Here is a 16057-nt window from a genome sequence, read left to right on the forward strand (position 1 = left end):
GGCTGGTATGTGGTCGAATTGATGCAGTCTGCTCCCCTGGGTACTCCTTGAAAGGCCTGAAGCGAGAGGAGTCTTATGGGTTTGTCTGCATTGGAAAGTGGTATTAAGAGAGAGAACGTAATCACAGGGAAATGCATTAACTACACAACACCAGCATAATCCTACCATGATTTAATGGCAGGCATAGCTCATCAATTCAAAGCCATACTCCATCAGACAGATAGTTCCTCAGATTTATGCTTTGATCAAATATAAGTCTCTAATAAGGACCAGTCTGAATAGTGGTTTGAATTCGGGGAAGAGACTAGAGGTAGGTTTAATAATTAAGTCGTTCTACAGTTTTGCTGCACATTGTTGAATTACTAGTGCCAATCGGCTTGTAAGTCAACACACTGAAAGTTTTTGAGGTCTTCTGGGACCTGCTAGAATGAGAAGCTTTACATATAATGAGTTGTTAGCATTAAGCTAGGAACCAAGTCAAATTTCAAAAATTAAAATTCAGAATCTTGAGCAAGTCAGGAAACCAGGAAATCCTGCGTTTGAGCCTGACATGTTTCTCATGGCTCAGGGCAAGAAACAAGCCCATCTGCTACAAGCAAACACTAGGAGAACATGTGTGACATTAACGAAGGTGGCAGCCTGCAGAAGAGACAGACACCACAACTCGCATTCTGCAAGGCCAAGGTTGCTGGGAAATCAAACCCAGCTATCAGAAATATGGACAAAAGTCACAAAAAAACGACAAGGAGAACCAGAAGACCTTCTTTCTGCCAACCACAACAAATGGCTCAGTAACACAAAACGCCAGTTGGCACTTGAAGCACAGTAGATGGCCAGAGAGAAAGTACATTTTTAAACCATTAGCACATTGGGAACACACAGATGTGCAGTACAGCTACATCTGTGCATTGTAATTTCTACAGTAGTCACAACTTAATGAATCATCAATTGTGACAAGATCAATGAACCGAACTGAAAAACAAACTAAAGCTAGTAAATTCCTGCCTGGGGCAAGAGCTAAGGGTTTATTTTATTATTTTTTTTAGCACTTTTATAATTGTTAGTATCTAATTAGTAAAAACATGAATCTTTCAGAATCCTTTTCTTCCCTCCCCTAGCCTTTTGAAAGTCATACTGCAGAAGATAAAGATTTTATTCATGTTTGCTAAATTCAAGTCTAGGTACTACTCATCTGATCAAGAGTTTCTTCCTCAGGACTCTGAGCACATGGCGGGCAGAAGTTATGACGTTAGGACGTGTGCTGCATGCCGATCAGGCGGACTCTGATCGAGCCTACCACCTCTAGGCAAAACAACTGCTGCTTTTTCCATGAGGCCACATTATTCCTGCAGGCGAAGCATCAGCCAACGTTCTCTGCAATACTACTTTCTGAAGGGACAAATTCACATCCAAATCAAGCAACCAAATCATTTATTTGTAAAGAACACACGCTGAGTCTCCCCCTGGCCTCAAGCCATTCAACAGCTTCAATGCTGGGTTTGCTGATGACATATCTACATGCATAATATAGCCAGGTTTCATGTCAGCGATATTCTCATAGCAAAAAGCTGTCCTAATTAACCTCCTAGCAGGAGGCAGAAGACAAGACCAAATCTTCTTACAGAGAATGGTCCGTGCAAGCAAGGGCACTCCCTGCTGACCTCTCCACTCTTGCGGGTGAACCATGTTGATCTCAATGATAGGTGGGGCTTTTGGCAGACTGGTCCTTGCCAGGGGTTTGGCTGGGCTCCTCTCTCTTCCAGACAGCCTTCAAGAGACAGCAAGTTCTCTGCTTTGCCTGGCTTGGTTGTCACACATTGGGCACAGAGCTCCAGCTGGAAGGCGCTTGCTCGAATTGCCGCACCGCTGGCATGCTCTGCCCTTCCCTGCTGGGACTCCAAGGAAGGGGATGCAGGCTCACTTCAAAAGGCTCATTCCGGTCCTCCTCCTGACCTTCTTTGTCTGCCCTTCTTTATACTGTATATACTATTATCTTGGACTATGCATTCCCCAATTAATTACCTTCCCCTGCAACAGCTTTTGTTAATACCACCCTGTGTGCAGTTCATACATTTTTCATCAATACGTTCATGATTTCCGTCCTCTCTCCAAGGACTTTCTCCTCATTGGGACCAAATGTAGCACTGTCCAAATCAAAGAGATATAGAGAAAAATAAATTCCAGTATTGCTTGCAAACAAAGCATCACTTTGGAGGTGTAGTACCAAAAAGTAAGATTTGGGTTTTTAAGGTCTCCAACAGGCTAATGCATCTTGTGCCTTTCCAGTGGTCTCACAGTAGATAAGAGGTCATAATGCCAGTTCTGTTGTGTGTAGCTCTTCGTGCAGCTTGTTTTATTTAAGGAATTCCCTGTGCTGACAGGCACTCTTGTTGCAGGGAAATTCCCTCCAGTTCCAGCCTGGAACGGCAACCCAACAGTGAACACTCGTACGCTACAGCTGAATGAAGTTATAGCTCTGATCGCTATTTAGACTTCTCCACTCAAATCGCACACCAAGAACCTAGAAAGGTTTCATCCAGGCTGGACCCTTGTGATAAAAGGATTGAAGAACAGAGCACAGGATTAACACGAGAGATGAACACATTGCGGCGTTTTCCCATGGCATCACCCAACCTGCCTCAGCAAGGCGCCAGGTGATCTTGAAAAGACAGATATTATTATACCTCACAGCCACTGGTTTTCCTTAGGAGAAAGGATTTGAAAGAGCTGTTCTGGAGCTCTGGGCAGAAAGAATCTGAGCAGGTGAGAGTGCCAGAAAGAGTCATTACTTTATTATCCCACTGAAATATCCACAGGAATAAGCAGCTCTTAGAAAACTCTATGGGGAAGGTGCTGTTTTACTAGTACAAGATGAATACTTTTATAAAGATTCTCTGGCTTCTAAGACAGCAAGTGGAACGCACGTATTTTAGATCATCTCTATACCAAACATATTTTAGTCACTGACAGCTCGAATAACAAATTAGCAATCAATGGTCACAATAATTACTTCCTTGCATCCAAAATTAGGGCAAATTATTCTTTTTGCTCATTATCTGGGCACTGCATTTTATAAGCATCACAGATGTAAAGCCTTCCTGACACCAGACCGTATAATAACAATACAAGATCAACAAGAGATCCGTAATGACTTGGCAGTGTTAGCTTAATGGTCGGATTTGATGATCTTAAAGGTCTTTTCCAGCCTTAAAGATTCTGTGATACTCTAGATGTGCAACTTGTGAGTAAATATGATGCACGGAAAGCAGTTGTCAGAATGATCAATATTACAGGTCTGCAGTGCAAAGCCAGCTTTGTTTTGTACAGTCAACATCTCAGACCGAGACCAAAAGGTGGCCCATCAGTAGCAATTATGTAATTTTTCCTTTTTCTGCAGGAGAAGAACTTAAAGTACTTGTGAAATGTTCTCTTCCACAGGTAGGGTAAACAACACATGAAGTATACTATTATATTATCTACATGGACATCCTCCCTTCTGAACAGCTGTTGTAGCTACAGATTTATTAGCATGTGTTGATATTCCAGTTTCACGTTTTTCTGGCTTTCATTTTAAAATAGTGATTTCTTCAAGAATGATTTAATTTGGACTGTGATAAGGAAGAAGGCACAGAACATAAGCCCAAGATGACTGTATAGAAACTTTCTTGCATGAAGAGATTTATGCTTTTGTAGCCGTAAGCACTGTATTCCCTACAGTCACGGTTATCACATTCTGTTCTCTCCATGCTCCATTTTCCATTTAAGAACTTACTCTCCAAGTTCTATTAAGTGGATATATTCTTCCACTTCTGCAGAAAAAGTTATAGAAGATCACTGTTGGTGCTATGTCGTCTTAAGTGCCTGCGTAAGTCATGGCATACCAGTAAATGACAACAGGTCACTAAGCTTTGAGCAAAGAGCCTCTCAGTTATGAGCAGATACAGAAGATAATTTTGCCAAGGTAGTTAAGGGCTCAGAAAGGCTTCTCAGGACATCTTGCTCTTGCCCTTCCCTTTTCCTTGGAACCAAAGCAGATAATCCATATGACATTATCAAACAGTGTTTCCTGTTAATTTCCAACAGTTCAAACAATGAGCTACTAACTCTTTCAGAAGGCTATTCCACAACCTAACAGACTTCAAAGACTCTACAAATACATACCAGCGACTAACTTTATTAGTCAGCAGGAGATACCAGCAGGACTGACATACAAGCTATGGAGAGCACATCTGTCAGTAACAGGTTGCTACAGACACTCTCAGAACACAGCATCTTGAAAGAGATCCAGCAATAAGAAAGGTCTTTTGAAACATCTGATGATAAAGTTCTATTATTTTAGCTTCTGATGGTCACCAGATGACGTTAAATCTGACAATAAATGTTTTTCACTCTGACAATGTTTACGGTTATAGCTACTCAAATTATCTAAAGGAACTAAGTTATTGTTTGCCTGTTCCAGAGGAACTAAATAAATTTCTATTTAAGTGCCTTTTACAATAAGAAGCTCATTAAGTTATAATTGTGGGTTTTCATGACTCTTTTTTTTCTTCTTCTTCTCTAAAAGGCTTCTAAATTCATGTATACACAATTCATTAATAAATGTATTTTCTTCTTCCTGCCAGTCCTCCAAAGTCAGTTTATTATCTGAGAGTTACCGGGTCCAGTCTCAGTCTACTTATTACCAGATAAATGTTTTGAGAACCAAATGGGGTCTCACTGACACCTGATCAACTCCACTCTCTTATTGACCTTTTTTTTAGTAGTAGTACAACAATGGTCTCTATCAAAAAGTTCCTCAAATATCAGTTTTGAAATGACTAGATGCATTAGCAACCTCTGCACAAAAGGCAGGTATTAAATTGACAGATGCTGAAAAATAAAGAGGAAGAGCCAAATCACCTTAAGTGACAGGGATAATAGGAACAAACATTAAGAAATACTAAGAATTTTTGCTATAAGCCTGGCACATATTGCTTGGAAACAAGAGGAGACAAGACAAATGCGGGTGCATTAGGGAAACACACAGAAGCTATTCTAGCCAGTGATCAACTGAATGGAAAAAGCAACTATGGTCCTAGCACACATCTGATGGCGCATCTCCAAAATCCATGGATCCATCAGAGCTTTTGAAAAGACACTTGCAAGGCTCCTCATGTGGACATCTTTAGATAGGTGTGTTGAAAAAAAAAAGTACTTAAGTGTTTTGAATCAAACAGGAACAGGTGCAGAATAGGACCACTAAGACCACACTAAGACCACAAGAATCAAAAAGACGACTAGCAGATGGTCTATGAAACGATGTGGGGATTTTACTGCTAACTTGGCCACTTTCTGGTACAGTTTAGAACACTGGTTAGTACACATCTCAACCGAAATACCCCCATTTTTCCAACAGATATATTTACTTGAAGATCTGCAATCTGCTACCTTACACCTATGTTATTTGTGCCTTTTCTTCCTTCATAGTAGGTAGCCCAAAAGGCTTATGTGCCACACATCTCTTCCTTGGCAGCCTGCCCTTTGTTACTCCACTCTCTCACCCTTTTTAAACTACCATTCTTTTTAGCCTAAGCCTGACCCAAGGTTTCCACCCTCGTTTACTGCCTACCGACACCACTAGAATCCCAGTCCTAAGCCTTGTGGCCGGGGGGTCAGGGAATTCCAGCCTGAGAGACGTGAAAGGCAGCGCTGGTGGTTGCTGCCTCCCAGCTGGGGCCGATGATCTGTTCCAACACAGAGTCAAAACAGATTAGTTTAAACCACAGACGATTTAATCTAACCTGTCTGATTCCAAACTGGAACAGAGACGCAGAAGCAGTCATCTGGCCATCCCTGCTCTCAGCTGGGGGATGGAGACCCACAGGGATGATCCCCAACCAGACGGGAACCTGCCTGCACCAGCGCATCTCTGCCAGAGAGTTAAACTGCTCTGTTTGTGCCTCATTTACCTATTGGAACAGGCTGAACGTTCTGATATCAGAGCAGCAGCATTAGAACAGCCTGACACACTTCCCATGACAAACTCCCAGGAAGCTGTAAGACAGCAGAGAGTGAGAAACAACTTGTCTCTACACCCTGAGCCCAGGAAAAGAAAGGAAAATAATGCCCAAGGCTCAATTATCAATTTTCATAACAGACAGAAGTTACCAGTAGGTTGCCACAAGGCTCTGAACGAGCATCCATGTTTCTTCATGAGGGATTTGAGAAATGGAGCAAACAGAAAGGAAGCAACTATTATTGGCAGCAAAAATTCTTAGCTGAACATCATTTCCAGTTCCAAAGTCAGTGCTCATAAACTGCTGAATAAACTTGGAATAAATCAATTGCGTGAGACAAGGAACTCTGAGAAATCTTTTCACAGGATATAACTGCACACTTAAATTTCAAGTTATCTAGTACTTGGTAATACGAACCCTGTGTTAGAGCTTTGGTAGAATTCTGTAGAATATACTGCCTCATTGTTTGACACTTTAAGCTCTCTTTTCTTTTTTAATCTGAGAAGTCCGAGTGGAGCATCTCCCGTGTGAGGAAAGGCTGAGGGAGCTGGGGCTCTGTAGCTTCGAGGAGACTGAGGGGTGACCTCATTAATGTTTACAGATATATAAAGGGTGAGTGTCAGGAGGATGGAGCCAGGCTCTTCTCGGTGACAACCAGTGGCAGAACAAGGGGTAATGGGTTCAAACTGGAACACAAGAGGTTCCACTTAAATTTAAGAAGAAACTTCTTCTTGGTGAGGGTGGCAGAGCCTGGCCCAGGCTGCCCAGGGGGGTTGTGGAGTCTCCTTCTCTGCAGACATTCAAACCCGCCTGGACACCTTCCCGTGGAACCTCAGCTGGGTGTTCCTGCTCCATGGGGGGACTGCACTGGATGAGCTTTCCAGGTCCCTTCCAATCCCTGACATTCTGGGATTCTGTGAATTGCAGATGCTGCTTTTGGGTGTTTCAATATCATCGCTGTCATTAGTTTGCTGATAAGAACGTGACAACAGCCCATCCTGTTACAGATGTAATCTCACAGGACCTCATTTGAGAGGCAATATGCAGAAACAGCCACTTGCTGTAAAAGAAAAATGCTCTCAAGATTAAGAGGTCAGTAGCTTTTCAGACACAAGGTTTTATGGGAGTGCACAGCTCCAAGGGGTTCAGCTTGGCATTAACTATATGATATTTCATTTTAAACTTTTCAAAGGTTTTATTTCTTGCTTCATAAACTTGTGGAATGAACCTGGATCTTAACCTTAGTGCATGGCAGTCTTCCGATGGAACTTGCTATCATGGATACATTATACGGTTATGTGCCATTGGTTAATCATTTAAACAGAGATAAGAAATGGAAATTACGGCATTTGGGTCTGATACGTTCTAAAGATCTGCTGACTCTCCTGTTTGGAGAAGAGACCAACAACACTTAAAACTTTTCTTCAGCTGAGAAAATCAATTCTTTGTCTCCCTTTCACAGCCAATAAAGTCTTCCTTATTAAATATTATAAAAAAATAAATACAAGAGTAAGACTAACATTCTTATTGAATCCTATATTTGAAAGTAAATAAATAAAATGAAGAAAACCAGGAGTTTCACACCTGGATTGAGATTATAGGTTCTCTATAAATACCAAAAATTAAATAGCTGGAACAGTTCTTCAGATACTGTTGGCAGTGCAGGTATTGACAGCACTGGACATAATAGTGATACAAGTAAAAGTCTCTCTAAGTTTTATTGGTCTCATTGAAACAAATTGCCAATTCTGCTCAGTCTTCTGTGTGCTATGGGATGAAGAGGCCATCTCTTCCCACTTGACCTGTTAGGATTCTTCCAGCTTCTAGTATCTGAGAAACGACTAGAGTTTGTAGCAAGATGACAGCGCTCCTAAATTGACTTATCAGACCCATACCGGGCGACCTGCTGTCGAGCAGCACAATACACTCTTTCCTTGTGAACACTGTTTTTACCTTAATAGCATAAGTCCATATGAGCTGGGATTTACATTCTTCTAGGCGACAACCTAAACTTCTCAATGAGGCCACCACAAGTAATTGGCTTAATGTTTCCCTTTTTAACAAGCACGGGACGTGCCACGATCTAACGCAAAGCAAGCACACTCAGGCTTCTTCGTTTCAGTTTGCATCGCTGTATTTCGGGAAGCAAGGAAGCATGTGGAGGCTCGCTGTCCCACAGCCCTTGGAAACGCGGTAGCTACAGACATCTGTTAACTGCCTGCTCCACACAGCAAGAACTACTTGGATTGCTTGTGTAGAGAGCAAAGAACTGGAGCAGGACCTCTGCCATCACAGCAGTCTTTCTTCCCAAAGCGGTGCCAAATGAACTTAATGAACATGAAACATGTAGGGGAAAGACCTGTCCTCTCCCGATCAGAGACACGAAGAAAATACTACCAATCCCAGGAGCAGCAAGGTACAGGGAACCTTAATTCATTTACACAGTCAGGATGGATTCAATTGCCTTTCTATGATTGTTTTGATTTTATAACACATTGCTAGAAATTCTTGGCAAAAGGATGCAAAAGTAATGGAGACAAACAAGAGCCAAAGTACAATGATCTGCCTGATCCTTTTCTAACTAACCAAACATAAACAAGGATTAAACAGAACTAACTTTTGTTTATTATTCCATTGACAAAATCACTTTTGGAAGAGTGTTTACAAAAAGGGCATATTGTTTGAGGCCTTCTGAGATCTAGTTCTCTGCAGAAATCATTTGTAACAGTCCAATGTTCATGATTTACAGCATTTCAAACAGGGTAACCCCAGGAACCGGAATGCAGCTGGCAGATGGTGAAAGAAATTAAGCTCATGACGTGGTTCAGCAAACAGCAAATTACAGTAAGGTGGAGGTGCTTCCCACCTCGGGACAACTGTCACACTCGGGAACTTTCTGGGGCTCCACTGGAACGCAACAAAACTTCCCCAACTTCTGACAGAGCGAAGCCAGCCAGTAAAACCGATCTGACCGGGTTACCTGGAGACTGAAAGCCGGTGTACACACAACCCTTTCCCAGCCCTTCTGTCTGTCCTCTCTCCCGTGGAGCCGGGCCGTGCTCTCCAGGCAGATAAGGACACACCACAGGATTAGGAGTCTGGGATAGGGGCATAGGGGACTTGTATAGATCTGTGCTGGAAATGGAAATGGTATTATTTCCATTTAACCTACTTAAAAACAAAGGGAAAATGAAACTCTGAATGTATTCAGTGTCACTGGAATATGACTGTGTGTTCTGGGTTACAGGGGAATGGAAAAAAACGAAACAAAACAAAACCAAAAAAACAAATCGATGCTTGCAGAGCACTAAGGGAGCAGTTACAATTAAATACCTTCTCAACTCTGGAAATCAAAACCTGTAACTGAATGCCCAAGCTGGAAAGCCCTAGGAGAAGGGGCTGATCATATACTTTGTATTTAAGCCTCCTTCCTTTCCCAAATAATTCATATACTCCTCCCTGTGCCTTGAAGACTCTGCACTGCTGTTCCCTGTGTTCCTGTTGGGTGGAGACTGCTGTCAACCACAGATGAAGGTATGCATCAGTGTACAGGTAACTAGAGACAAACACTGTTATTGTCACCTTTGCAAACACAGCCACAAGGCTGAACATGCAGGAGTCTGGTGGAAGGACCCCATGTAGACACACCTCCTGCAACCACGCTGGTATCCTTCCTACTCACATTTCATACGATCCCCCTATTTAAAAAGCTCTGTAATTCTCGACGTTAGCGCTGAATAATATATTTATTCATTTGTTAGTGCCACTAACTGTCCCCAAGGCTTTTCTTGGGAGCGTGTGTCAGCTTATTGATTCTAGCCCTCCCCTCCCCGCGCTGCTTTCCTCCTCTGCCAGGCAGGCACAAACGTACTTCTGTGCCGCTTCAGGTCATAATTGGAAAAGAGATAGAAATGTTCAATATGACTCATACATAATTCAGCTTATCAGCTACCCAGGAGAAATGAGAAGAGAAGGTATACGCACGTCTATTTCTCCTACTATCAACAGGAGAAATAATTTCCAGTTAGACTAAGTATATGTAGTTTGGTCACAACAGGATTTGCAGTTCGAAGGACAAAATGAGAGACACGGGAGCAGAGAATGAAAGGCTGGTAGGGAACCGAACTGTTAAAAGAGATTCACTTATGTGAGAATTCCTGATTCCTCCAGGAGACTGGACTCATGCCTCTCTCTTAATATTCAGAATGGAATAAGTTGGCAATTAGGAAGGATTATCTGCCTCTGATCTGTAAAACATCGCAGAAACCTAAAAAAAACTATAAAGCTCCAGATTAGTTAGCTACAAAGCCATCTAATAACAGCCTGCTAAACCCTGACTGTGACTCCGGGATTTAAGGTTAGGGCCTATGTTCTAAAGAGCAAATTGTGAAGAAGCATTAAACCTTACTGTTATAAAGGATTTTTAATGTAAAAATCAATATGTGCTGTGTATTTAGCAGCATGTAACCATAAGGACGTCTATGATAGAGTTTTGTCATGCACCAGGGACTACTGCATTAGTCAAATTCTTGAAAGGAAGTACAGAAAGTCTGCATCATTCAAAATGCCACCTGAGAGCAATTACAGAAGTTATTTTAACCCCAGAAGCAGAGGGAAAAATCCAATCCTAGTTGACAGTCTTGAGAGTATCAAACGTTCCACATCAAATGTGTCGCTTTCAAAAACCTCTACAAAATTCACGTTAGGAAAGCAATGGCAGAACAGAGAGGTGCGGCACTTACCACTATTTTTTGGAGGCCATTGAGACTGAACACAACCACAACCAGGGCACTGAGCTGCAATAACCGCTTTGCAAACACATAAACAAGCAAAGGAATATTAATAATAAAAAAATTCACACTCCCAAAATGCAGAAACAGCATAATCTAAGGCAGACAACGCAGAACAATAAAATAGCATGACTGAAAAAAAATATAGATCTGTCCACAGAAAATCTTGGATAAAGAAATAGAAACAGTTTTTTTAATACAAATACATCATAACAGAGCCTGTCGTCTTCATCAGTTAAGAAATACATGTCGCTCTTCATTGTCTGTAACCAAGCTCACAACTCTATATGCATGAGCACATCCAAACTGTTATACAGCAAATGTTTCTTAAATTTATCCATTACAAGAGTGTCCAGCAAGGGGTCAATACTCTTCAGTTAGAGACGAAAACACAGCCCCCGCAACCTGTAGATAATTTTTGACCTTATGGAATCACGTTAAACTAGCATTATTCCTGATTAAAAGAAGCTTCCAAACAGAAAAGCTGCTCTGTGCCTGACTTCTGTAGCTCTCAAATTGTATGCACGCATTTCTTTTCCTGTCTCTGCTGTTTCCTAACATTCCCTATTTATGTGGTGGTCTGCAAGGTTTACCTCATCTGGAAATCAGCAGGAGAACCACGGAGCTGAGAAATACTGTTGTGCTCCTTTATGCAACGCATGCCTCTGCGGGCCTTTGAACATTTAACACAGAGCAAATAAATTATTAGCGCGTGTGTGTATGTGCATACATATTTAAGATACATAAAGGCAACTGCAACCAAAGGCAACAGGAATGCGCTTGGAACAGTTGGGTATTCATGTATCCAGTATCAGAAAAATCCAGTCGCAAGAAATATTTAAATGCAGATCTGCACGTAAACTGCTGAAAAAGCTCCGCCGAGCTTTATGCACTCGCACACACGGCTACAAGGGCAAGAAGTAACAAAAGAGATGTGTTGTGTTGTGTTGTTTCTTTTCTCCCCCAACGATTTTCAAGTCTATAGCACCTGTTATCCTATTCTTAATAATACTACTACTGAAGAGCAAGCTGATCCTTTAGGATGCCCCACCTCCAGAAACAAGATACACAATCACATCAAGTACTGAATGATTTCTATGATTCCCATCACCACAGTGTCTGAGCACATTACAGTTGTTTAATGTATTCTTTGTCACAGAGCAGAGAAGAAAATATGATTACCTCTATGCTCTAAATGGGGATGAGAGAACAAGGGACAATAGGTAACTTGTGTATGGCTGGCACACTCACCATTGGGATAACCAGTCTCTGCTGGTTCCAAATGTTGCAACAATAAACGCTTTCCAGTCTAGTTTTTGCATTACTCAAAAGTCTCTGCATCAATCCATATACACCAAGCAATTTGCCTAAGCCTCCTCCTGCTCGTCTTAGGAAACTCAAGCGAAAAACAAAACAAATCCATTCAGCCCAATGCCCCAGATTTGTAACATCTCAGCACATTTCCAAAATCATATATATAAACAAATACTGCAACACATTGATGTGCTAATGACCCCCCCAAAAAAACCTCACCACAAACCACCAAAACCAAATAAAAATTTCCTTGAAAAGAGACAATAATACTCATAATCTAACATAAAAAAAATCATTGACTGATCACAAGCCGTTTTGTCTCTAATACACTGTTCTTCCACAACACATTCTATTTAGAAGAAGCAAGAAAATAACACTTGCTCATACAGCAGACAAGGATCAAAATCTATTCTTTAACAGGAGAAACAGAATAACGACATATGACTACAGTGAAAAGCAAACCCAGCACAATTCCACATCAAACTCAAAATCTGAAGAGTAACCTGAAAAACTATTCAAGAACTGTGCTGATATAAACCAGAAAGCGCAGCAACACAGACCACGTTTCTGACTGTCAGATACAATTCTTAAATACCCTGAGGATGGATGGGTATTATATTAAAGCAAAGAGGTGAGAAAATTATACAAATGTCTCTTTAGCTAGCCCTCCAAGTTAGAAATGACACACCTACATCAGACAATATTACTGAAACACTTTAAAGAAAGTTCAGAATCTGCAATCCTTTCATGATTGTCTCAAAAATGCTAGGTTCTGTCACGAGGATAAATTATAGCAAATGATACCCAGCTTTTACAAACCAAGTTAGAATATCACCCTGTCACTTGAAGGCACCACACCAATACGTCGCTACCAAAGCCAGAGCCACGTTTTCTGGCACCTAAGGCATGAAAAGAGTTCCCACTTACCTTCTAGCACTGTTAATTTGGCACTTGTGTTTATCTCCCCAACACTGTTGGTTGCTGTGCACTCATAGATGGCTTCATCTCGATGAACGCGCAGGGGCTGTATCCGCAGAACTGATCCTGATCCATCATCAAACTCAATAACCTGAAACGATGAAAAGAAAGCACTTCTTTACTGGTATCTTCTGCAACAAAAACTGAAAGCCAAGGGGTTAAAAACCAAAAGTCAAACCAAGCCTTGTAAGCTATAAAATGCCACACAATTCATCAAGCGTTCCAAGTCCAGAAATGTAAAAATTTCAGAGTCAAGAACATATTTGTCCTCTGAGGAGGCCAGAACAAATGACGATCCAATGAAGTTCTTTATGAATCAATTAAGGTTGACAAATTATCAACCTGGTAATAAAGATGTGGATCTGATGATTTAAAACATCTGAGCCATATTTGCACTAATGGTTTTACTAATCACACTGATAGCAATTTAGTGCCAACTTTCACCTTGATGGAGGAGCAGAATGATATACTCCTGTGGGATTACCGGGAAAACAGTAACAAAACTCGAATACAACCTTGAGCGCTTACAGCGCATGCTAACTCCAGCAGAAAGAGTTTTTAATGTCCTTCAGCATCGGGTACTTTGCAACTCTGGCATAATCAACAATGATGTAATTACAATTCCTTCCCCAGCATAGTAAATTAAGTCCTTAATAAATCATTGCCTTTCCATCCATCCCGCTAAGCTGTAACATGCATTACTCTAACTTCTACAGGGAAGAAAGAGGAATGTGTTAGTTTGCCGCTGGATCAGTAGAAGCTATTCCTTAATGGCAAGGCTGTGAAGGCATAGCCTTAGGCCACTGTTAATGTGGAACTCATCCTTCTCCTATTACTGAGCACAGCAAAAGCTGGAAGTATTAACTCTACTGCAGATGGTGACAGCGTGAGGGAAAGGCACAAACCCCTCTCCTGTCACTTGGGAACTGCATGGGGAGATGAAGAGACCGAGCTGTGATTCGTTCCAGGCCATGCACGCCAGCATACGACCTATGCTATCCTCATGCAAAACTGTTACCCTGTCTTCTCGAGCCTTATTTAGGAGCACTTCTCACTGCCTAACGACCAGATGTGTGAAAACAGGAAGGAGAAAAATAATGGGCATAACCAGGCTCTGCAGTGACAGGAGAAACAGGAAAGCAACAGGTAACCAAGACCACCGAAAATGTGTTATTCTTCATGCTGGAAGGAATAACCCCTCTGAAACAGCTTGCAAAAAGCCCTAATTTGGGGTCAAGTAGTAGCAGACAGGACAGAGAAATGTCAGCATCACTATAGCACATTTTAAGGACTTTTTTTTAATACTGGATTTTAAATTAAATATGAAACTGTAACAAAATGCTAAACTGTCTGCAACATTTACATAGGATAGGGCCACTGCCAGATTTTAAAACAACACTAAATCAGATGCAGAGATTAATTCACTTCAGTGATAAGGACTAAAAATCTAAGAGATGAAACAGCAGAAAAGCCCTTTTGTCCTTATTATCCTTAAACAAACACTCCATGCGAGAAGAAGGGAGTTACAACTACTAAGGACCTGACAGACAGTGACCAGAAATGCTGTTCATTTGCTAACAATGGATACCCCTTTTGTGTAATAACTCAGGATGTGTAAATCAGTTTTCTTCATTAATTTTTCATTTCAAGTTAATTCTGATTTTTCTTCAAATAAAGACCAGCTACATAATGAGGTAAAATTAATAGTTATCTAGGAAAACATTATTATTCACTATCTCCTAACACAATAAAAATGTCTCAACTATGAACCAAAACTGAGGTGAATAAAGGTATGAAATTGCTTGTATAAATGCATATAATTTGGCATAGCCCTCTGCTTAGCTGCAACAAGTACCAAATTCACTATAAAGGTTATATCTATCTACAAATCAGAATGTTTAAATGGTTACTATACAACAAAACTTAACCTTTATTAGGGAAAAATAACAATGTAAAACAAGATTGAAATTGATTACTTTAATCAAGGTTTTCTGCTCACATACAAAATCATGATTAGAACTGGTGCCTTGAATCAATCCACTCTGGGCAGCAAAGTCATCTTGTGCTCCAGTCAGAAAGCAAAAACATCAAAGACAGAGGATTAGAGGAAAGGCAGCAGAATGATACAAGGGTCACATTTCTAAGGGCAGTTTTAGAGAGAAGAGCCCAAATCCAACAAACAAAAGTGGAGAGAAAGGTGGAGGAAGTCAGTGAAAATGCATCTGCTATTTAAAATATGAATCAAATTTGACCCTTTCTCAAAAGCATTTCTGATACCTGCTCTTCCCTCTTGCCTTCTCTCAGACTTCAGTTCACAGGGAAGTCAATCCACCCTTCAGGATGACTTTGCCATTCCCTTTCAAGGGTATGTGTGGGCGGGATGGCAGTAGCCATCACTTAGAAAGCTTTCCAATAGTGTTTTGGCATCCCACTTTTGAATTTCACTGGGGATAGCAGGCCAAGAGGTGCCTTATCAATTTTTCACAATGAAAACAGAAAATGACTGCTAGATCCAACTCTCATCTGCCATCCAGTTCCGTGTAAGCCCCAGTCTCCCATCTGAAGAAGGATGCTCTACGTGTGTGCTTCCAGCATCACGCTCAAAGGACAACGCCTGCTCCACAGATTGCATTGCTGCAGGGAAGGAAACTTTAAAGCTCCAGACTCTGTACTGCAGCGATGCAGAGATAGCCGGGTTGTAATGATGATTGCTGTGTAATTAAGATCTGCAAGCATTAGATCAATTAGCGATTTTTTTGATTTTTGGCAATTACCTCAAACCGCTGAGAACTGACTTTCTTCCCCTTCTTCATCCATGTGATACGAGGTTTGGGCTCTCCTGTTGCCTGGCACACAAAAGACGCCACTCCTCCAGAAATCCCAATCTGATCTTCAGGAGCTTTCATAAACGTTGGCTTGCCTGGAAAAATAACCAAGTCACCCCCATGAGAACACAACACCAGATAAGCAAGGAATGTG

The 16057-nt window shown here is 41.3% G+C and overlaps 1 protein-coding gene across 16 annotated transcripts in view; it reads right to left on the minus strand.

Annotated features, from left to right (window-relative positions):
- PTPRF (protein tyrosine phosphatase receptor type F) overlaps positions 1-16057 on the minus strand; it is a 384319-nt gene that overhangs the window by 183494 nt on the left and 184768 nt on the right. For all 16 annotated transcript variants that reach the window (XM_071809940.1, XM_065842623.2, XM_065842624.2 and 13 more), the window contains 2 exons: positions 15853-15998; positions 13028-13169 (listed from right to left, as the gene is read on the minus strand). In XM_071809940.1, coding sequence (XP_071666041.1) covers positions 13028-13169; positions 15853-15998 — 288 coding nt within the window. The remainder of the gene's footprint in view (positions 1-13027; positions 13170-15852; positions 15999-16057) is intronic.

This window comes from Patagioenas fasciata, chromosome 6 (assembly GCF_037038585.1).
Source record: "Patagioenas fasciata isolate bPatFas1 chromosome 6, bPatFas1.hap1, whole genome shotgun sequence".
Lineage (NCBI taxonomy): Eukaryota > Metazoa > Chordata > Aves > Columbiformes > Columbidae > Patagioenas > Patagioenas fasciata.